Raw genomic sequence first — 23764 nt, forward strand, 5'->3', positions numbered from 1 at the left:
AATAGATAGATACAACCTTTATATATATATATATATATATAATGCAAGTCCTCACAATTACAGAAATAGTTTATATTTGTATTGGATAATGAGTTATTTTAGTATGTTAACGAACTATTTAGGACCAAGCTCATGTGCTGCTTTCCTCGAAAACGGCAGAGAATGGCCGGTAGCTCTTGACGGACAAATAGCTCTGCAAAGATGCCGTGACGGATACCAAGGTAGAGATTTGATTCTAGGTTTTAATTAAAAAAAATATTTTTAGCTCAATTATGGAGTCGGCCATAAACTGGACTGATATGTATAACTATTACATGATACGAAACTACGATTGCACGAAATACGCCATTTTATTGAGCCAAATACGAAATAATATCATGTTACTCCACCATATGGCGAATGTTCATATTTTTGGTAGGCATGCACAAAGCATTCAAGACCAGCAATACTTCTGCATTTTCAAACATTTAAATTTATATAGCACCTTTTCAAGACAAGGCGGCATGTGAAGACATAGTTTAATTGCATTTAATGCCTGCATTCAAGGAAAACTTAAGCCTATTAAGATAGCTTAATTGTCTGCAAATGCCAACAGGAAATTGACAAAAATACAAAGTACGCCATGTTTCGGGGCAGAATATTCGCACCGTCTCATGTATTTTCGCGGCGAAAGTATGAAACGGCAGACTAACACAATACAAGTCAGCAAAAAGAAATACCGTTGTGTCTTAAACTAATTCAGAAAATCTGAAAGAAAATGTACTTTATTTGATAATAAGAACTTTGACATTCGTATTTTAGGCGATATGTATCGTCGTTGTCAAAATGGCATTTATCTGAACCTCGTTAACAATTGCACACGGAGAGCGATACAAGATTTACACGCTCAGGTACGCCATATAATTATTCATATAATTTTTGTTTGGTAGCGACATTATTATAATTTGCAGTTAACATTCTCATTTATTGTCCTTGGTAATGCCATCAATATTTTATAAAACTTATTTTGAGTTTCTTTTGTGATTGGCTTTAAAATGTATTCTCACAAACATAAATTCATACATACATTAGTAAGCATTCACAAGTCTGATATGACACAAAATACAAAGAAAATACGTTTTTATATTTTACTATTTATTCCCTAAACCAAGTCTCACTGTTCTTAATGCACACTACTATTGCAAAATAGCAAACCTATTTTACGATGCGCATATTTGGCATAAAAACAAACTTTTGTATCTGAACTAAAATTTACTAAATAAAATCTAAACAAAGACCTTGCCAACAAAAACATTTCATACACTTGATCCATAATGTACATATATGTCTGTATGAATGAACTGCGTGTAATGTGAGACCCTTTACTTTGTAGGTGTTAAATGGATTCCTCAATACCACAGAGGCTTTGTCGAGGTTAAAGCAGGAAACAACTATATTGACGACAGCTAACGAGAACTTACTAACAGCGGGCGATCTACAGAATATTATCCAGATCCTTGATAAAGTCATTAAAGACATCGAAGTCAATTCTGCCACAATCGTGAACGACACTGATGTATGCTATCTATTTTCTTCCGTAAAGATCATTATTATCTATGAACAACTGCGAAACTATGGGTTATTTTTTGTTTGGCTTAACATGATATAATTGCTGTATTCGTTGCAGTGTTTTTTCGAAGTTACGAATAATATACTGGATGGAAATTTGACACGTTCATGGAGAAGTTTGATTAATGACGTACGTATGTTTTCTTTGTTCGGTGTCAGTAAATGTATAAGAGAACAATTGTTCAGCTTTGATAATATGAAGTAGTACACACCAGCCCCCTTTTCCTAACCAGTTCTTTGTTTGAAGAGTTTTCGTCTGAAAATAATACAAAGATACGCAATCGGTTTACGAAAAGAACATAGATGTGGTGTGCATGGCCTCATTCATTTATGTTATTTACATTCGTTAACCCATTAATAAATTTGATAATTACTGTATTTTGCCTAATTAACTCTAACATGGCAATGGTCAGTTGTTTTATATTAAACGTACCTAAATAAACGTAATTAATTGTGTGTATTCAGCGTGATTTAAATCATTTAGCAGAAATTCTTACCTAAAAATGATTTCTTAAAAAAACCCACTATTTTTTCTTATTGATCTCAAGTAGTCTTTCTTTTACAAGCCACAAAACTTTAAAATAAATTAGAGAAACTAACGCAATTGATACCAAAACGAAAATAATGTCGAGTAATTGGAGGCAGTGAAATACATGTAGTCAAAGTGTTATCAGTTCTGCTTTTCGATTCCGATTTTGTATTGAAATCTCATTGAAGTTTCCTTATCTTCCAAAATCCACTTCACGTCAAATGCAATCGCCCGAATTAAAACGCATTACCAATTACCCTATTATATTGTATTCAATTAGATGTATTTTCAAATTATGAAGAAAAGATAAGAATTTCAATTTTATATTTATTTGTAAATGTAACTTAACGCTGGTGTTTGAGTTATTTCTTAACAACAGAATGGAGTTGGTGCTGACTCAGTAATAAACACAATCGACCGGTTTATTTCGAAAGTTGTGAACTCGTCTCACGAGAATTGGAACAAGACGTTCGACAAGCCTAACATGTGTAGGACGTTTGTTTAGTATTTAGGAGTCGTATAGTTCTCAAATAAAACATAATCATGTTTGTTTGTTCACAAAACCAAATTAATGGACATGAAATGGTAAAAAAAAACTAAAAAAGAATATATTATGATAGTTAGCTTGAATACTCGTTATTATGTTATTAAGTATCTAATCAGAATTAGATGAAAGAGTGTTTCATTAGTTTTATTAGACATAGTTATATTAAACATATAAACTTGCGAAAATGAAAGCTTGTTAAACCATTGTATAGATTATTTCAATTTTAGTTATAGAAATAGGGCAAGTTGACACATGTAAAATCATTAGATTTCCGTCTGCTGCCAATACGACCGATCAAATCGTCGTCGGCTGTGGACAAGGTAACCCTCTTTGATAACTGGTACATGATTTGACACAAGGGCCTGTTTCATTTTGTACACGTAGTTATAAGTAAGACGTAAATCTGATAGAAACATATTGCTTGTGCAAAAGAAATTCATTTGATTTTTAGGAAGCTTCAAGATTTTGTGAGAGATTTATGGTTATCTTTCTTAGTGAATGAAAATTTGATTACATGTACTTACATTATTTTATTTTTATCAAAACGAAACACTGTCTTAAGGGAATATTGTTCATATTAATAAGTGTGACTTGGCAAAGATCATAACCTGACTTCCACTCGGATATATCTTAAGCAAATTGTCCAAATAAAATATATTTTGAAATATCGACTCTAATTTTCCTTTTGTTTTGTTTAAACGGTTCAGCCATATTTGTTTGTTGGAATATCGTTGCAAATGTTCAAGTTCTGAAAAATACATTTTGTTCAACAGAAATAGGTAATAAAGTATTTAGCGGTGGCTTGTTTAAAAACATGTCGGGAATGTTGCCTACCACTTCAAACGATATCGACTCGTACGTATTATTTCCTTTCAATAAACGTTCTGTAACCATAGATGTATCGACGAAATCAAAGAAAAAGTATTTAGCATTGAGTAATATTCATAGCTATGTTTAAGAAGATATTGCTTAGAAAATAAATTGTACACATTGACAAAATTGAGCATGCTTTGCATAAGGTCTTCGTTCGAAACCACAGCTCAACGTTAGCAATTTCCCTGCATGACTTAGAATATATCATTGAATAGAGTATTTAAAGTTATAGGTTACTTCGATTGCCAGGTTAAACAGTTCAATCAACGGACCGGTCTTGTGCTTTAGTTTTCACGGACACCACCACAAGACTGAGAACGTCAGAATAAGCTTCCATGTATTTGATGTATGTAACTGTTTAATTACATTCTTCGGCATTCGATTTTTAGCTCAGCTGAGCACAGTGCTCAGCAGAAGCAATTGTCATAGGTTGATTGTCCGTCGTCGTCCGTATTCAATATTTGCCTTCGAACAACCTCTCCACCTATACCACTGGGACAATTCCAACTTATTTTTTACAGGAAAGTTCCTGAAGTGGTCTTCTTCCAGGTTCATTCAATAACAGTGTTGATATTGATGTTTAAAACAAAACCGCCAAGGACAGGGCCACTTTTCACTTTATATGTTTGTATGGAAAACTTTAAAACTCTTCTCCTCAGAATCCGTTCGCCCGATCTTAAAATTATTTCACAGAAATTATCGTTTGTTGACCCTCTATTAAATTTCTTCAGCTCATACATGGCCAGAATGGGGCGGGGTTACTTTTCACTAAATGTCTATATGGAAAATCTTCTTCTCGGAATCCGCTGGCCCTATATTAAAATAATTTAACAGAAATGTTCCTTAGGTGACACTCTGTCATATTTCTTCACACCATGTTGATTTGTAAAGAACTTGGCCACCAGGGGGCGGAGCTAGTAATGTATATAGAAAACTTCGTAAATCTTCTCCTCAGAACCCGCTGGTCCCATTTATCCATCATTTCAAAAAAAAATGATCCTTTGGTGACGCTCTTTTAAATTCCTTCACCCCACGTTGTCATTCATAAAACACGTGGGGTTTTTTAATTATTGTATTGTTTTACAAACACAAAAGATATCAACTTCAAACTTCATGAACTTATTCACAGTAACAATGTACTCTTTTGCGACAATTTGTATAACCCCAATTTAAGTATAAGTAAGAGTTATTGCCCTTTGTAACCTTTTTAACACACATACATGTTTCATGTTTTAATAAACGGAACACTTACAATCCAGTAATAGTTGTTCAAAAACACTTGTGGTCCAATCAATATATATAGCCAGAATCAATAGTTGTCCAACCAACAGTAGCAGTTCAAACATCACTAGCTGTCCATTACACTTGCTGTCCATCTAGCAGTCCACCCAACTACGGTTGTCAAACCAACACTTACAGTCCAACTATCTATAAGTGTTTAATTACCAACACTCATGGTCCAACCAAAGTAGCGGTCCAATAAACGAAACCTGTCCAACCAACAGTAGTCGGCCGGCACTAGTTGTCCATCACTGTCCACTTGCTGTCCTGGGTGTACAACCAGCCAAACCAATTCTAGTGGTCATTTTGATGGAAGTAATGTTCTCAAAACATAACATCAGTATATTTGAATCATATCTGAAAAAATGAAGGGAGAATTATACGCATTATAAGCAAAAGTTTTTTTAAATGATCTGTCTGTTAAATTTTAATAATATGATGGCCACCAGACTAGTCCCATACATGGAACACCCATGTCTGGAATAAAATCAACACCAATTAGAATTGCTATTGTTTTTAATATATATATATATATATATATATATATATATATATATATATATATATATATATATATATATATATATATATATATATATATATATATATATCATTTAAAAAAACACTTTACAGGTTACAGCATGAGAAATTAACTCTAATGTAGCATGTCTATAATGTAGTATTATAGTACTCTGCACACAGCAGTTAAAAGGTTATTGTGTCAAGTTTCTGCTGAAAATAATCGACACTAGTATTAATGATTAAACAGATTTTTTTATATAGAATTACAACCCTTAAAGATGTCAGTAAAGCCACAAGTTTATCAAATGTGTTTGACTTTTTTAATGATTTATATTGATTATATGATTGATGATATGTTTATAAAATTATATAGCACAAATTCCGCATGAATTGTGACAGTCAGTCAGACAGATAATAATGTTCTCAAAACTAATGTTTTGTCAATTTGATTTAAAACAACAACAACAATATTAATAATCAAATAAGAGTGGGAGCAGCATTCATTTTTCTGAACAATTTACCCTACCCATCACAACCTCCTGTCTAGGAAGTGTGTCAAGCGATTTATATCTTATGTCATGCACATTATATTTCTACGATGTATTATAAACCCATTGAAATGTCATATCTAATGAGAAAATATAATTTAAAACAAACCTGGGGTGGTAATTAATTCGAATTTAACGCTGTTATTAGACTTCGCTATAATCCGGGAAAAAACGGAAGTTACCATGCCGCAAAGGACTATGGTATATTGCGAAGTTGCGATCAGCGGAAAAAGCAGAAGAATTCCACAAATTATAAACATTTTTAGGGAGGTAACACAAATTATTAGTTCGATCGGCCTGAAGAGATTTTTACCCTAACGTCATATGCGATTAAAACTTCGACCCCCCCCCCCCCAATCAGAAGCAAATTGCACAATTTGACAACCACCTACAGATGCAAATTAGCGAAAAAGACACCCCATAATATATGATTTAAAAAATTGCCGTCCCCCCTGAGTTATATGTTTAACTGGAATAGCCCTTAGTTTCGATGGGAATTACATTCTAATTTGGAAAGTATTGATAAATTTTGGAAGAAGTGTGAGGTTGCGTGCGCATATACTAGTTTATATCCCCCATTCAACACTTGTGTCAGTACAGTTTCGAGGCGGAAACCCTATCAATTATTGATACATCTTTTTATGTGTGTGTGGTTAGTTTATGGTGTTTGTATGTTTTGTCTCTCGTCCAGTGTCTTTTAGACCCAAACGGATGCCGCACAACGGGGTTTTACTTAAATATTTTACTACTGGGCTTGTCCCTGTAGTTTTCATTGTTTTGTTAGTGTTCACTGGCCATGTCAATGCGGTTAGCCCAGTATATACTTTTAATGATATTTTGATATTAGTGTAAGTGTTTATTTACGTTATGTGTCTCTTGTTAAATGATATGAATGCACATTCATGAAGTGATAATCGAATCAATTTTATGTATGGAATTTAATATACCTTTGGTATTTGCTAAATTCTTTCAGAGGAATCTAACAGATCCGTCCTGTTCATTCTGGAAAACAAATCAAAGGTATTTCGTAACATATTTGTGTATCCTTAAATAATATTTTCTTTTGATGGTATTACAATTATCATACAACGGGCTTTTAGTGTATTTGATCATATACAAAACTGAAAGTTTCTAGTTTATGCATACTTGTATTATGGGGGCAAATTTTTAGTGCATATATTTTGCTCAAAACGCTAAATGTATTAAGTTGTTATCCTGCCTAAAGTCATTTTGTATTAAATGCATACTTACTGTTACAACCTTACTGTTTGGGGTCTTTTGTAGCGGAAAAGGCCTTTGGTCTACTGATGGATGCAGTTTGGAACAATTTAACAAAGAAAGTGGAACCGTGTCCTGTCATTGTAACCACCTGACAAATTTTGCTGTTCTTATGAGCCCCGCCAGTACCTCTGAAACGGTCGTGATATAATTCGTTTTCTCTTTTTAAAGTGCTAATTACTAAAATACGTTGTAGATATATACAAATGACCACAAGTAAGACCTGTATATTGCATGCGGAACTTTATTTTACCTGCATTATCCTGTTAAGCTTTATTCCAACGAAGTATACGGACATTAAAGTTTAATTATTGTTGTATTATTTATTTTTATGCAATTTCTTGACTATTTAGGAAACTGTTCACCATCGCCGCCTTGGAGTTTTGTCAATTGTGGGATGCAGTATATCTATAATTGGCTTGTTTCTTACAATTACGACCTATGTGTACTTCTGGAGGTAAGTTGTTTATTGCATATAAAGAACATTTGAGTGAATTGACAGATGGGAATGTTAATGTTAAGCACATTATATAGGTTGACTTCAAGGAAATAAAATTACAGTTCACCATCGCCGCCTTGGATTTTTGTCAATTGTGGGATGCAGTATATCTATAATTGGCTTGTTTCTTTCCTTCCAGGGCTGTACATTCGCCGAGGTCAGTTTTGCTTGTCAACCTGTGTACGGTTCTACTTCTGGCTTACATCCTGTTTCTGACGGGGGTGAACAGCACTTCACATCATGTAAATCCACGTTTAGTTACTTTTCGAAATACAGTTCATCTCGTTTTTAAACGCCAGTGTAAATGGTTTGAATAAATGAACAGATGACGTCATTCGTACCAGTAACGTTAAGTTGATGTATCATTATTAAACGTTATGCGCTTGTTCCTTGATGCAAACTTTTTGTTAAATGTGTCTGCTTTCCTGAAAGGAAACATGAAGGCAGAATTATACTCGTTTTGGATGACTTTTTCTGTATATATTTTGTATCTTACAGGCCTTGTGCACGTCCATTGCTGTTCTGCTCCACTACATATTTTTGGCTGCCTTTTTCTTGATGCTATCGGAAGGATGTTTAATTGCACAGATGGTGCTCAGACCCTTTGACAAAAGGGTCGTTTTAAAAACATTGCTTGGAATTTCTTACGGTATTTTAACTATAAATTAAACAGTCATACAAAGGTATTATTTACGTAACACGGTTAACGGCGATATTGTCCCTTACCTTGAACCTCCAAACAGGGTTTATTTTTGAATCTCCGTCTTTTCGGCTTGTCCCTGTAGTTTGCATTGTATTATTTATTATAAGAAAATATTTTTAAAAAAGTATTAATGTTTACAAAACAAAATGAAACTATTCAATAAATGTATCCAGCCATGATTATAAATTGTAATGCACTATGAATCACTTTATCGTTATCATTTAAAGAATAGCAGTTTTCAGATAAGATATTGTATAGAGATAACCAAAATAAATTGTGGATAATAGTATTGAGGCTTATGAAGTAGTTCTATATTTAACTGTTTTAATAAGCAAAAAAAGTTTTAACTTAATGAAATTGCCTATAAAAGTACTTTTATTGTGAACCTCTTTTCGTAAAATGTTTGAATATCTAACCATATATGCTGTAAAATGATGCTAACTATGCAAGCATTCTTTTATAAACTATTTATATGCTGATTATTTTTAGGAATTCCATTGGTCGTTGTGATCATTTCTGCTGCATCATCTAAACTGAAAGGTTATGGTAATGACCAATTGTAAGTACAAAGGGAGGGAATGAAATCAAGTAATTTAATTAAAGCTCATGTTTGCTACAATTGGTTGATATTAGTTTCGAGAAGCCTTATTCTTACATGTTTTCTTTATTCTCTAGCTGTTGGCTAAGCGTTGATTCAGGACTTTTCTGGGCTTTTGCTGGACCGGCATTGACAATCATATTTGTAAGTTAATGCCTTTTTTGGTTGTTAAAATCATTCTTGATTGCAACGTAAACAATTCTTACAATTTACTGTATGATAAACAACTCCCTCGAAGCTCTTGTTCATAAGCATTTTAATGCATTCCTCCATTAGTACATGAAAAAGGCTGGAAACGAACAAGCCATAAAATATTGTGTTCTTGTTATGTGTAATATTTACACATTTGTATTGTTACTGCAGCAATGTTTGCAGTTATTGTAATTGTTGATGATGGGTGTGTTGTTGGTTTTATTCTTGTTTCTCATGTTGTTGTTTATTTTTCTGTTAAAGACGAACTCCGTTATCACAGTCGCTGTCATCAAAAGGTCGTTTGGGACCTCTGCAATGTCAAAACGAGGAGATGCTGACAAGATCAAGAAAGTTTCTTTTCTCTATAGCTGCCTAACGCTTTTAAGTTCTTCCAAACGTCTAAAAATAAAAAAATTATACTCCATAATTAATCATTAAGCATAGAAACAGTTGACAACTCATTACCTTATTTACGGATATATAAATGTCTTTATTCTTTTTGTATCAAATACATCCGTTTACGGCCCTTATTTTTTCTATAACCTCAGTCCATGTTGAACATACCACGTGGTTAAAAAATCATATGTAAAACCAAGCTTCACGAAAATTTCGAACGTTTCTCATCCGGACACAAGCGATTTTCTCTATTTTCTTTCAAAAGAAGCTATGCAAGATGACCGCATATACATTTTGTATATGTAGACACGTGCATTTTAAACAATCCTATATTTCTACCCTGCGCGACTAAATAGTATGTCCAAACTCACCCATCATCTGCTCGTCCCGATTTCTCGATTGAGCTACCGAATAGTTTCAATGGACTTTTGCTTACGCCCATATGCGGTCATCCTCCGCTTGGATGAACGCATTGTTCATTTTGGGAAATAATAATAAGTGAAAAGCACTCATTTTATGCTTATAAAAAGTGCGTTAGAACCATCATATTTCTTTTTACAAATGGTGTAAAATAACATTGTATGTACATAGTTATGATGCCAAACGTTCACTTCCGAACAATTTCATAATGGACGTTGATTTATGTTGAACCTTGGTTTAATTGTAAGGAAATCAAGCCCTTATGTTGGTCTGATCCTTTTTAAATGCAAAGTGAATGCCAATATATGTGTGCTAAAGGTTGGGTGAATACCTGAGAATAAAAGTAAAGTTAAATGCATAAATCATGTGCGTTCTGAACTTCTATAAAAAAAAGTATCTTAAAATATAGTTAATATAGAGAGAAAAGAGAATATTAATCACATTCTGTACTCTATGTGCACGTTCTGCTAAAAAGTAAGCATTTATCGGTAAGCACAGTGGTTAATGCATTCGCTTCTCATCTATGCGACCCGGGTTCGATTCCCGGCCTGGGCGCGTGTGGGTTTGGTTTGTGGTCACCAAGTCGGACAAGTGGGTTTCCCCCGGGTACTCCGTTTCCCCAACAACACAAAACAACGCTCCCGCGCAATATCGTGTTAACGAGAGTGATTAATATAAGTTGCAATCGTAAAATTAAATGAGTTTTAACTTAAAGTTCGTGTCCATGGTATCGAATGTCGGAGATGAAGATGAGGAATCCGTGAAAAGTATTGTCCGCACCAATAAAGTATCGCTATTTTGTCCAGTGATAAATCGGCCCGAGTTCGGATTTTCCGTGTTTATTCAGATGGTTTACAACATTAGGTTGCTATGTAACAACTTTAGAAAACTTATACCGATTGAACATCAAGAAATATACATTCGAAGTTACAAACTTAGGTTGCTGTGTTACATTTAAAAAAAAATCTTTATCGTAAGTTATTTAACTCGTAAATACCCACATGTGAACATCGATAAATCTGTATACTGATATCCAATACAAACCCCTTTAACTACGTCTTCGATGTCTTGCATCAACATTAGCCTTGTATTTCATATTATCTGTCACAGGACCGGGATACGTAGCGTGTGTGTCTTGTTGCCAGTGTTTGGAATCACGTGGATGTTCGGAGTGTTTGCCGTCAACAGGGATACTGTCGTTTTCCAGTACCTCTTTGTCATCTTCAACAGTCTACAGGTACACGTTCAATATCGATCATGCACATGTACAACAGCCTGCAGGTACACGCACACCAGTCTTCATGTGCACTCACAATACTGTGACGGTACACAGACAACAGTATGTTGGTACACGGACAATAGTATGTATGTACACGTGTAACACTCTTATTGGGAATGTACAACAGCCTGCAGGTTCACGTACAACATAATGCAGAAACACATACACAACTATGTAAGTACACGCACACTATTATGTAGGTACACGTACAATAGTAAATAGGTACAAATATAACAATTTGTTTTCCCCTGAACGAATCTTTACTCATATGTCCATACCCACATTACATCTAATTGAAGTAAAATAGTATTATGTTTCACAATGCACATACACCTATACACTACAAATGAATAAACATTCATAAATGCTCGTAAACAAAGCAAAATTATTATGTCTTTATTTTCAGGGAGTCCTTATATTCGTTGTTCAGTGCGTTCTGGATAGAAAAGTATGTTTGCTCCCATTTTCTAAACTAGTCCAACAATTTTTTACTAAAATTGAAAAGACTGACACATTTATTTTAATTAAGTGTTGTTTTTTTACTTCATGTTCACCGTATACGTGTAAAAAATAAAACGTGTGCTGCCTTAATGTATTCATTCCAACAAACACACATACGAGTAGTTCGGTGGTCGCATTACCTGGAACGTTTAAACCATGTTATTGTTTTTGTCGAAGGTGCAGGCGGCATTCAAAGCCAGGCGAGCCAGGTGGTTTGCAACCGAGGTGTCGATCACTGCTACCGAAATGAAAACAGTACTGATTAATTTTGTTATATTTTGAAACTTTTTCTTTATGTTTAGTGTCCGCTAAAATGTAGAATTTCGATATTAAATTGTTTGAAATATATTTTTCACGAATATAAAGAAGCCATATTTGTCTATATAGGCTACTTTTTCATATAAGTGGGCTAAGGCAATTCAAAGAATCTTAATAATGTTTCTTCATTAATTTGTTGCGCTCTCTGCTTCTGATGCCAGTCTGCGAAATACTATTTTAGTTAATCCAGTAGATCGAAGATGTAAAGACTATAGCAAAAAAAAAACATTTGCTGACATATGTATATGTACAAATATTCATCTTAACCTTGATCATCTTCTCTTAACAGTAAAAACAAATAAATTATATTTAACATTAATCCGGCCTGTATGGGTCCTATTTAGGCCAGATCAACATTGAAACGATGCAAAGGAAACTACATATTCGGGTCATGTAATTGATAGAACATTTATAAAGCCTTTTAACTAAAGAGGAACTCTTTCTCCCAAATAAGATTCCCCACAATTAATAATATTATTTAATTTTCCGAAAAGATGAATTGATGTTGAAAACAATGGTTTTTACGAAAGATACAGAGTTTAATTTGAAAGAAAGGTGCAGAAATCACGGTATTTTATCTTATGGGACGATAGTAGATCACAGTAAATATTTTAGCACTCACCAATCATTTAATATTTTTACGTTTTTAATTTTTAAATACACGGTAACAATCTTGTTATCAGTAATAAATATTTTCCATAAATGCATTTTTAGTAAGAAGTTAAAGGTTTATTACTCAAAAGGTATGTTTGTTACATATGTGTATGTACTATGTATTGATTTTGAATAAGAGTGTCACTTTAACGATTAGTCATTAAGTTTTTACATTATTTGCTCTAAACATCTACATCCTGTTTTCAGCCAATTATACCGTTGTTTTTAGTTGTAAACGAATTTAATGTTGATTTTAATGATTACAATTGTAGGTCATAATCTAAGGTTACATTTGATTGAAATATTTATTTGTGTTTCCAGAAATCCTCGGCTGTAACAAAATCAAGCGTGATGCCAACCGAATCAACTGCATAACTGACGAATGTACAATCTTCATGTACATATATGTACATACAAATCGTCGAATCTGAAGAGGCTATAGTAGACATTTTACATTAGTTGATCAGAAGTGTATATATTCGATCCCTCTGGGTTAAGAAACCTCACATATTTGTGAGCCGTATTAGACTAACCTTTTAGAATCAACTACATCTTCTTAAACCATTAAAGGTTAACAAATGTGAAAACAAATTCATAGCGTGTTCCTAATTATTTTATGATTAAATGTAGTAAGATGCAACCTTGCAAGTCATTAATACACATATGTATGAGTACATTCTTATTTTATAAACGATAATAATACAATTATCGATAATGGAATCCAATGACCGGTAATTACTTTGAATTTTCAATTACTTTTAATTATTTTAATAAACAAATATTTTTGCATGCGTACTTATGTGTAGTTATTGTCCTATGAAAAGGCTTACTAGTATGTTAAATGTAATTTGGATAACTTTTTCCTTGAACGCCAAGTCAGAGTCTAGTAAATACCTTTTTTGGCAGGATACGTAGAGGGCTTTTGTTAATTTCAATGCAAGATCATATTTTATTTCACGAGTGTATATAGAAAAGTGTTATATGCCGACGCATCTGCCTAATTATTGCGGTCATGGTGAGTGCAAAACATCTGTGGATTTAACATATCTTTCTAGCAGTGTGTGTATAACACGTGGTAAATTACGTCATATATGCTACGTCGGAAGGCAACATTTTCCATCCGACGTTGCATTTATGACGCAATTTATCACGAGTTTAGTGATTTAATCATCGTCATTGTCGCAGCAGCGTTTGTAGACTGGCCGTTTGCAAACAACGGTTTTAAAGATCGAACAATAAGGAGAACCTTGTTTACCACGCTTCGTTAATGACAATATGTCGATAATATGTCAACCAGTTTTTGCTTATTGCCTGTGTGTTCCTTAAGCGGACAGTTTGAAGATTAAAAACGGCTAAAATCGTAAAACCAACTGTACGAATGTATGTTTTTGCGTTTGCTGTGAATTTGTTTTCGGTCCAAACAGGAGCAAGTGTGCGACACGTTCCTTACTTATGTGTTTCTTAAAGTTTTTTTTAATGTTATCTTAAATCATTATTTGGATATAAATTATGTTGCTACAGAAGTGAGATCATTTATGTTGCCCAAGAAAATTAACGACATCCCAGCGTTAATGCTTCTATAAAACTGATATAATTCAAACTAGTGATACACATCTTGTATTGAACATTTATTAACATTATCATTGTTAAATTAGAAATAAAGTGGTAAAATAAAACGATAATGGCGAAACACGTAGATAGTGAAGAGTTCATACGGAATGCTCAGCTCTATTTTTAGAATGTAAATGCTACGTAAACTGATTGCACTTGGGCCACATCCATCTAAAAATAAATCATTTCGATCATCGACAGAAATTGAAAAGAAATCATTTCTAAACTTGTTGTATGTGTGAACATTTGCCGGTTTATGTTTTGTATTTTGCGAGATTTCCTTCATACCGTCGAATAGGTGTCTTTTATATTTATTTAAACGAAGCTTGCTGCCTTTAATTGGTTATTTAGTGTTTCATTTTATTTAATTGAATGTTTTATATAAATGTATTAATCATGTTTTCGTTTTCCTTTTCATATTTGAAGATATACGCTGCTTTTTTATCATTTTTGTTATATCGCCTGAATGTACATGTAGTAAAACACATCAAAAATGTTCTCGTATAAAAGTGAATTAGTCTAGCATGTAAATTCGCATATATGTTTTCAAATTATGTTAAAATTGTTGCTTATCTTATATATAAACTATATTTGGTTATATTTGTGTGTGTTTATACAATGCATGATTATCTTTTATGTTCTATAACATATTCTCTTTCTTATTCAGTAATAAATATTAAAGTCCATTTACGAATAATTTTCAATTTGCATGTTGCGTTTTAAATTAGGCGTTCGTGTTCTTTTTCACTGGTATCTGGGTCTTCTACCTCAGCCGGTATCCATTGGCCTACTACATGTATATACTTCAGCTTCCGCAGATGTCGCGTATTATCCCGTATACGATATTATTTTGACCAATCGACCTGTATCATGATCACCGTCGCCATTTACACGGCGCCTCTCCAATCACTGTATGATCAGGTAATGCAAACGTCAGCGAACGTTTGACACAAAATACAACATCAGTTTGTCCCAATGGTTTTTGGACATTGTGACCACATACATTGTCCCTTTCTCACCAAGGCTCGTGATGATAAAACATAAAATTATCTCTTTTAGTTGTGTCTACACTATAATATGAAGTTAGGAATAACACTGAATTTTTAACGTCATTTGCCTGCCACATCTAAATGTTTTGGTTTCACTACTACTTATGTTGATGTAATCGCTGGAAGGAATCTGCAAACCGAACAGACCTAGCATATAAAATAAACTGAAAAACACTCGTTTTTATATGAATCCAACACTGAAAAATGATCAAGAACTGACGTGTAATGACTTGTTTCACAATCGTTGTAAAAAAAATAAGTTTAAACTGATGCATTTTTAATTGATTCCATAGACCGTTCCAAGCATTTGGACAATTTAAATTTAAACATATGTGTAACTGGTATCAAACACATTAAACATACTGTCTATACATCTAAAAGCATCCTTTCGAAGTGAGGCCTTGCTTTTCCCGGATTAAATTCTTTTACCAACGTTAAATTCGTTGACTTTCCCAATCGTCCATTCCAGTCCACCACCATCATTCCGCGCGTATAATTTCCCGCCAACTCGACGGTTGCATACACTTCCTGTGTCTCAGCAATCACTTCCGGATCAATCACAGTCGCCATAGCACTGAGGTCACATGATCGGTAAAACGGCATCTTACCCACGACTCGTTGTCTATGGACCGGGAGTTGAACAATAGCCTTCATGAAGCGTGCTTTTTCAGAGTCAGTTTTGATCCATTCGTCAAACCAATCCTGCCAAAAATACTCATTGCAAAATTATTACATTAAAACTACACTTAAATAAAAAAAATCATAAAAGATGACTCAAATTGAGCAACAAAGCACAACTGAACTGATCATCCTAGCATAATAATAATTATGTTGTTATTGTGTTTTATATAGATTCCATTACTGAGTAAGGAGGTCAACCTTATCGAATTAAACAATGTTGAATTGGTGCATCAAATTAAAACTTTTTAAAAAAAAAGTTAAACATTAATAATTGTTTAGAATACATCGTACCCATGGCTGACAAGAGGTTCCCGATAGGTTGACCTCCCATGGTAGAATGGTCGGGCGTACATTCAACTCTTGCAATACAACAAAGGCTGCATCGGGGTCCGCAGCAAAATTAAACTCGGCGCACACCGTACTATTTCCCACACCTATATGTGATATTTAGACATCAATGTTTGAAACAAATACCAACACAATTTTTAAAATTGTTTGTACAAAATGGCCGGTAAGTATGACAAAATCGCTTGGACTCGATGGTGATTGCTGTGAATGGTTCACATACAAATGTATTTGCAGATGGTTTATGATTATTTTTAGCATTTCATTAACCTATTTTACGATCTTGGAATAACAAACATACCTGTTTAATATTGTTGGTGTTTTAATAAAAAAAGAATCCATATAAAACTTATCAGTGTTAATTAAGTCACCCATGGTCACTTGCTTAATTAAACCATGAAGTATCAGCCTCCAAGCAACTTTGTCATTCTCAACAAGACCTATTAAAGCATAGTTTGCTCTTTTACCCATGTAAGGCCCGTCTCTAATTCATACGGCAACAACACAACCTCTAGACCGCTGTCGAGCACGGCGTACGCTGCCTCGGGGTCCGTAAAGAAGTTGAATTCCGCACACAGAGAAACCCTTCCTCGTGCTACAGGAAATGCAGTACACTTCTTATATACCCATTTAGAGTGCAAATATTTGCCCTTGATTTCAATTACTTTGTTAATTAATTCAATTTGCAATTACTAGAATTAATATCTCACTTAATTCCAAGAGACACGTAATGAACCGTATGTTAAATACTCATATATATATAAGCATTTAATTACGGATTGGTCACAATTGTTCGTGTGTTCATGTTGTATTAACGCACGAGGGCAGGCTTGTTAATTCCATGACGCGCGTCACCGTTTTTTTCTTGGTAATTTGCAAGTGAGTATAAGTATAACCAATATTGTAATAATGTTGTAAAGCATGTTCGTCGCGCTGGTCTTATACGTGTGCAGTTTTGAAATAAATTTTTATTAACTAAAAGCTTACAGCCCATGAGTTACCTATAATATAAGCATGTACCTTATATAAACATTAACGTAACATCCAGTATAACAACTTTCAAAATCATCATAATGTATAAACAAAATAAAGTTTTAATACATTTGCTTATAATGTGGAAAAGTAAAGTTAGTGGAGAAAAGTGTCTAGTATCTATACTGGTTTTGTGTGGTTTGTATAGTGGCTAAATATGACTTAAAATAAAGTTTGCAAAAAGTATATATGTTGACGCCCTTTATGTTGACGTCCTTAATGATTATTGTAATTCATCATTCCGTTTTTGCATGAAACAATCTCTAGCCCTCACCTTACAGATGAGTGATAAAGATTTTGTATTTCCAACCCCCTGGCTGAGCCAAACTTCAGCAAATCCCATATATTCCAACAACTGGTTAACCTTAATTACACAATTGATTTCCGCTGCGTTGTTTTCTTTATCAGTTAATATGGAGTATTAGGTAAGTTTAATAACTTTTTTTTCATCCGTCATTGCAATTTTCAACCAACGGTGGATGATTGATGTCAATCGATGGACATTTTAATGGTTCTCTAGCTAATTCTCCATTTATAAAGTTGTTCTGTGTTGAAAGTTTAACGCCTAATAGTGTGTTTTTTTTTTAAAAATGAAGGTGAATTTTCTCAAGTCCATCTGCTTTCGAGAACCGTCATGCTTCTGACCCATAATCTAGTATTGGAGTTATTAATTTATTAAATAATGATAAGTGGATTACTTTTAAATTTGTAAATTTTGACGAGCATTTCTTAAGTTTTAATATAGCTTTGAGCGCTTGACCTCCAAAGGCTTCAAACGATTTATTAATTGGCCCTCCAGCGGAAAAAAAGATATTCCAAGGTATGTAAACTGATTTACTATTTCTTTATCATCATAATAGAATTTCAAATTATTTCTTAATTTCCCCCTTATCGAAACAACATAATCTTTGTTTTGTCAATATGAACACTTAGTTTTCTATATACAAAATATGGGAGGTAAATGAAAATGTTGAATCTCTGAAGACTAAGAAAACTCTCACAGTTTGACTAGTTTAATGTTAGATACAATACGACAATTACCCTGTGTATTTCCGCCCATGATGGTGACCCCGGCCAATTTCCGTCCAAGACCTGGGTCCTGCCTAATGGCCAGAGCGATGTTTGTCAATGGGGCAAGGGCAACCAGCGTTATTTCCTCTGCAATAATACCGGGATAGTTATTAAGGGACCCGATGTTCAATTTATATTTTTGTGTTATAATGCCATTGACAATAATGTTCATAGTGACCCCATATAATGTTCGTATGATTTGAAGAGTTATTGCTTGCTGATTACTAATGTTTAAAATAAATGATTGAAAATGCATTACAGATAACGCTTTGGCAGTTTGGCGACGAGGCATCGAAATGGAATATTCTCATGCCCTATTGCCGATAAATATATAGAGTTGCATTTGGTCACAATAGTATGTTTAACCTTAAAATGGTTAAGAATGCGAATTGAACAGTGGTACAAATTACAAATGAGGCTTGACCTACGATTTCACTTAAACAGTTCATCGAATACAAGAACAGTTGGCGTGAGAATGCTGGAATATGTAAAGCTATTAATTGAATGTATATACTCTTTGTATCCATCTTGCTTTCTCAACACGCAACCGTTTATTTATTTAATTGAAACAGTATGATTGAAATGTGTATGTACAATCACGGTTACTTGGTCTTGGTGTCGTGACAATCGTCCAACTAAAGCGTTAACGATAACCTGTTTGTATAAATTAAAGATAATGTAATGTCTAATTATCACCGATATTTTTATGCAAATATTCTGAAGTACCGAACACAGTTTTCACGTTTCCATATGCTAATAAAAACTCTAATCAATATTTAAGGTAAAAGTAAGAATGACCTGGGTACTGGTTGACAAGCTTGATTATAGCGGGAACGGCATGCTCCTTTTGTACTTTTGTGCCTGAAACGTCCATCTCGATCCCCGCATCACTGAGACCGTCAACTCCATGGTAATGAGTCGCCTCCATTCCCCCGCCAATCAGAGACTTGTCGGCACCTCGGTAAACAGGAATCTGTTTAAAAAACACAACCAAAACCTCTAGAGTAATCAAGCACCATGTACGCCTATGCCTCCCAAACTCTAGAGTAATCAAGCACGATGTACGCCTATGCCTCCCAAACTCTAGAGTAATCAAGCACGATGTACGCCTATGCCTCCCAAACTCTAGAGTAATCAAGCACGATGTACGCCTATGCCTCCCAAACTCTAGAGTAATCAAGCACGATGTACGCCTATGCCTCCAAAACCTCTAGAGTAATCAAGCACGATGTACGCCTATGCCTCCCAAACTCTAGAGTAATCAAGCACGATGTACGCCTATGCCTCCAAAACCTCTAGAGTAATCAAGCACGATGTACGCCTATGCCTCCCAAACCTCTAGAGTAATCAAGCACGATGTACGCCTATGCCTCCAAAACCTCTAGAGTAATCAAGCACCATGTACGCCTATGCCTCCCAAACTCTAGAGTAATCAAGCACCATGTACGCCTATGCCTCCCAAACTCTAGAGTAATCAAGCACGATGTACGCCTATGCCTCCCAAACTCTAGAGTAATCAAGCACGATGTACGCCTATGCCTCCCAAACTCGTAACTACAACATTGCAAGTAAAATAAACAATGGTTGCTTATCAGACACCTGTTTAAAATTAATCAAAGAATATAATAAAATTAATCAAAGAATATAAAGACCTTGTACAACACAAATACATGTATAGGTGTGCTATTCTGGACTGTTGTCAAGTAAAAGGTTTCAGGACCTCAGGTATGTCAGTTGTTGATGCAAATATGTTACACTGATCACTTACATCCAGACGTCCACACGCGGCTAGGACCTTGATAGTGTTGGTGCACACCTGGTCAACGTGCACGTTTCCGGAAACGCACGTGATGGCCACTACCTCCACTTCGGTGCATGACAGTGCCAACATGATCGCCTGCGCGTCGTCCACTCCGGTGTCAACGTCAATGATAAGCTTACGAATCATTTTTAAAACAAAATAAGCTCAACTCTCTTCCGAGTCTTCAGTGAACTTCTGTAGTAAGTGGTCTTTAATTTTAATAATTGTGTTCGTTTCGCTTATCGTTCTAAAACGAATAAGATTGTCTTCTATTATTGTTTTGGTTCCTTTGCAACTGCAATGAAAAACATTTTAAAAGTCCAATCACCAATACAAATTGTCAGGCAGATAGTCATAAGTTTGTATAATAGCTTGTTAATTATAAATATAAAAAAACAACTGCCACAACTACACAGGGAAGTGACATTTTCTTTTAAGGGCCTTCCACAACACAAAATGGGTAGGAAAGGCCAAAACTCGTTTTATGTATTGTTATGCAGTTTTGAGGTACAATCTTTCCAGAGTAAAAATATACGACTTATGCAACATGTTTTGGTGTAATAAGGAGATAAACAAATTGAAGAAAATGAATTTTCAGATAATTGTTGAAAATCCGTCTGTATTTTACAGGAAAGTCTTTCGGCAGTATGAATATGTTTTTATTTCTATCAACGAAGGTCAGTGGCTTAGAGCTGCTATCCTTTCAAATAAAAAATATATACATGATTTTTTAAAAAAAAATGACTAAAATGCAAATCTATTCTTATAATTGAAGCCATCACCACAAAGTCACAACAATTTGTTAACTGGATAATGGTAAACAATTTGGCATCTGGAACCATTTCTATTCTTGAAACACCTTTGTGTAACAACGCGAATGCTTTTCAAGGCAAACTGTGATGAAATTATCTTTTGTGAAAATTGTGAAGGTTTTTTAAACACCAGGGCCCCGTTTTAATCAAGACCGTAGGGCTTAAGGTCGTTACTTCCTAGGCCTTAACCCCTTTCTGGTGTAAGCTGCTTTTCAATAAAACAAAAATAGTATTAAACAACATTCGCATAGATTCCGTTCTGGTGAACCCGGGCACTTTTTCGACACAGAATAAGGTTTAAAGCTCTCACTCTCACAGATATACCATTTTTACAACTTTTTTTATTTTTTGTCTTGGAAAGAGCAATTTTTGCGTAAATATCTGTAAACCAATAATAAAAGATTGCTGACAAAAGGTCGGATCGCAGATTTTCACATTTTCGTTCGAAAACTAATGTTTTATGGCGCAAACCGTTACTAATGGTTTAAGAAAACTGCATAGAACATTATTATTTGAATTTAAAAATAAAAATCTGCGATCTAATTTTTGTCAGCAGTCTTTTAAAACTGGTTTCCATGGATTTTCACAAAAAAATTGGCTTGTTCCAAGACAAAAAATAAAAGAAAATGTCGAAACGTTCAATCTGTGAAAGTGAGAGCTTTAAGATTAAGATATCTTATTGAAACGGTGCGCAGAGTTTCTGTTAAAAAGTTTTCAATTTATGCATGTAACACAACTACACATGTATTATCGAATATATAAAGCCACATTCAAGCGTATTTTTCCTACGGTTTGACATCCATCGTGTTGTAAATTGTGATCAATGCATTTGTCACAAATAAACATCTTTCTAAATGAAATTATTATACTGAGTTATTCATACCAATTCATCGGATCGTGAATAAGGGACGTCGTTTAAGCATGTATCAGAAGTGAAAGTCTTTGGAAAATATGAACATATATAACGTGTGTAAATTTATCATAGTTTACGTTTATAAACTGCATTTTGCAAATTATTTAAAATATTTACCATATTGTATATTACTAAATATTATGCATATTTAGTTATTACTACTTACGTATCATGTAACCAGTTATAGTATTCGCCAACATAGATTTATAACATACAGGCTATGCTCATTTATACACATATGCTTAACAACCTTCTAACCATAAACAGGTATATGCAAATGGCATAGCTGTTAACACGGGAGAAAACTCACCACTTATCACTAGATATTAAGTCTCAATTTATGCGAATCCGCACATCATTTAAGCTGTCTGGTTTTACCTGTAACTAATTATCTGCTTTAAATCAGTTGAATTATTATTCTGTTGTTTTTTTTGTTTGGTTTTTTTTTTTTGGGGGGGGGGGGGGGGTTTATAATTCGTGACAAATAACATCTGTAACCGACCTATTGAGATCTAGAGGTCATCAGCATGGAAGATTATACGTATCTTCCATGGCCGTTCGTCTTAAATTACTTCATCCCAACCCGAGCGTAGGGTGATTGCGGAAAGGAGGTTTACCGAGTTTCCGCACAACATACTGCGCGAGCGTTTGGATGAACCTATCGGACGGCCATGGTAGATGCCTTTTCTCCCTCCTCAGTTAAACAAAATGTAGTCAAAAAGTATTTTACTGGTCTCACATATTCTCACTCGAGATGTTGTGTCCACACCCATAAAACTCGCCCCAGATAGTGTGTCCACGCACATAAAACTCCTCTAAGATATTGTGTCCACGCACATAAAACTCGCCAGAGATACTGTGTCCACGCACATAAAACTCGCCCGAGATATTGTGTCCACGCACATAAAACTCCTCTAAGATATTGTGTCCACGCACATAAAACTCCTCGGTGATATTGTGTCCAAGCACATAAAACTCGCCCGAGATATTGTGTCCGCGCACATAAAACTCCTCTAAGATATTGTGTCCACGCACATAAAACTCCTCTGAGATAGTGTGTCCACGCACATAAAACTCCTCGGAGATATTGTGTCCAAGCACATAAAACTCCTCTGAGGTATTGTGTCCACGCACATAAAACTCCTCTGAGGTATTGTGTCCACGCACATAAAACTCCTCTGAGATATTGTGTCCGCGCACATAAAACTCCTCTGAGATATTGTGTCCACGCACATAAAACTCCTCTGAGATATTGTGTCCACGCACATAAGACTCCTCTGAGATAGTGTGTCCACGCACATAAAACTCGCCAGAGATATTGTGTCCACGCACATAAAACTCCTCTGAGGTATTGTGTCCACGCACATAAAACTCCTCTGAGATAGTGTGTCCACGCACATAAAACTCCTCTGAGGTATTGTGTCCACGCACATAAAACTCCTCTGAGGTATTGTGTCCACGCACATAAAACTCCTCTGAGATATTGTGCCCACACACACCAAACTCGACTGAGATACTGAGCCCACAACACCAAACTCGTCTGATATACAGTTTTACTGTGCCCACACACAACAATCTCGTCTGAGACACTGAGCCCACACTAACCAAACTCGACTGAGATACGGTGCCCACACAAACCGAACTCGTCTGATATACTGTGCCCACACACAACAATCTCGTTTGAGATACTATGTCCGTACACT

At 34.7% G+C, this 23764-nt stretch overlaps 3 protein-coding genes across 4 annotated transcripts; 2 read left to right on the forward strand and 1 right to left on the reverse strand.

Annotated features, from left to right (window-relative positions):
- The first annotated feature begins 35 nt into the window (after nt 1-35).
- LOC128237057 (adhesion G protein-coupled receptor L3-like) lies at nt 36-8354 on the forward strand. Its single transcript, XM_052952250.1, has 13 exons — nt 36-221; nt 802-890; nt 1373-1555; nt 1667-1738; nt 2517-2625; nt 2912-3004; nt 3458-3539; nt 3807-3903; nt 6882-6928; nt 7193-7325; nt 7540-7643; nt 7825-7927; nt 8184-8354. Exons 1-13 carry the CDS (start codon nt 89-91, stop codon nt 8352-8354), a joined length of 1416 nt encoding a protein of 471 aa, XP_052808210.1. The 5' UTR covers nt 36-88.
- A 516-nt stretch (nt 8355-8870) lies between these two features.
- On the forward strand, nt 8871-15217 carry LOC128237060 (adhesion G-protein coupled receptor D1-like; the record flags this gene model as incomplete). The annotated part of the gene is made up of 7 exons (XM_052952253.1): nt 8871-8947; nt 9064-9130; nt 9440-9525; nt 11105-11231; nt 11680-11721; nt 11952-12029; nt 13068-15217. Coding segments are annotated over 7 exons (531 nt in total), but the record flags the coding sequence as incomplete, so codon positions are not given.
- Nucleotides 15218-15667: 450 nt separating this feature from the next.
- LOC128239047 (inosine-uridine preferring nucleoside hydrolase-like) lies at nt 15668-22339 on the reverse strand. 2 transcript variants are annotated; one of them, XM_052955480.1, is made up of 6 exons: nt 22228-22339; nt 20304-20631; nt 19334-19508; nt 18506-18622; nt 16379-16521; nt 15668-16108 (listed from the first exon to the last, which is right to left on the reverse strand). In XM_052955480.1, exons 2-6 carry the CDS (start codon nt 20481-20483, stop codon nt 15773-15775), a joined length of 951 nt encoding a protein of 316 aa, XP_052811440.1. In that variant the 5' UTR covers nt 20484-20631; nt 22228-22339; the 3' UTR covers nt 15668-15772. The 2 variants fall into 2 exon arrangements, with proteins under 2 accessions (XP_052811440.1, XP_052811441.1); XM_052955481.1 differs by lacking the exon at nt 16379-16521 and adding an exon at nt 16900-17027.
- Nucleotides 22340-23764: the final 1425 nt, after the last annotated feature.

The sequence above is a fragment of the Mya arenaria genome, chromosome 6, assembly GCF_026914265.1.
Source record: "Mya arenaria isolate MELC-2E11 chromosome 6, ASM2691426v1".
NCBI classification, from domain to species: Eukaryota; Metazoa; Mollusca; class Bivalvia; order Myida; family Myidae; genus Mya; species Mya arenaria.

Coding starts and splice junctions, on each gene's coding strand:
- LOC128239047 (XM_052955480.1), bottom strand. CDS start 20,483: ATGATTCGTAAGCTTATCATTGACGTTGACACCGGAGTGGACGACGCG. Junction 18,623..19,333: donor GCTTGTCAACCAGTACCCAG/GTCATTCTTACT, acceptor GTATTATTGCAG/AGGAAATAACGCTGGTTGCC. Junction 16,109..16,378: donor GAACCTCTTGTCAGCCATGG/GTACGATGTATT, acceptor TATTTTTGGCAG/GATTGGTTTGACGAATGGAT.
- LOC128237057 (XM_052952250.1), top strand. CDS start 89: ATGAGTTATTTTAGTATGTTAACGAACTATTTAGGACCAAGCTCATGT. Junction 1,739..2,516: donor GGAGAAGTTTGATTAATGAC/GTACGTATGTTT, acceptor TCTTAACAACAG/AATGGAGTTGGTGCTGACTC. Junction 3,540..3,806: donor ACTTCAAACGATATCGACTC/GTACGTATTATT, acceptor TTCGATTGCCAG/GTTAAACAGTTCAATCAACG.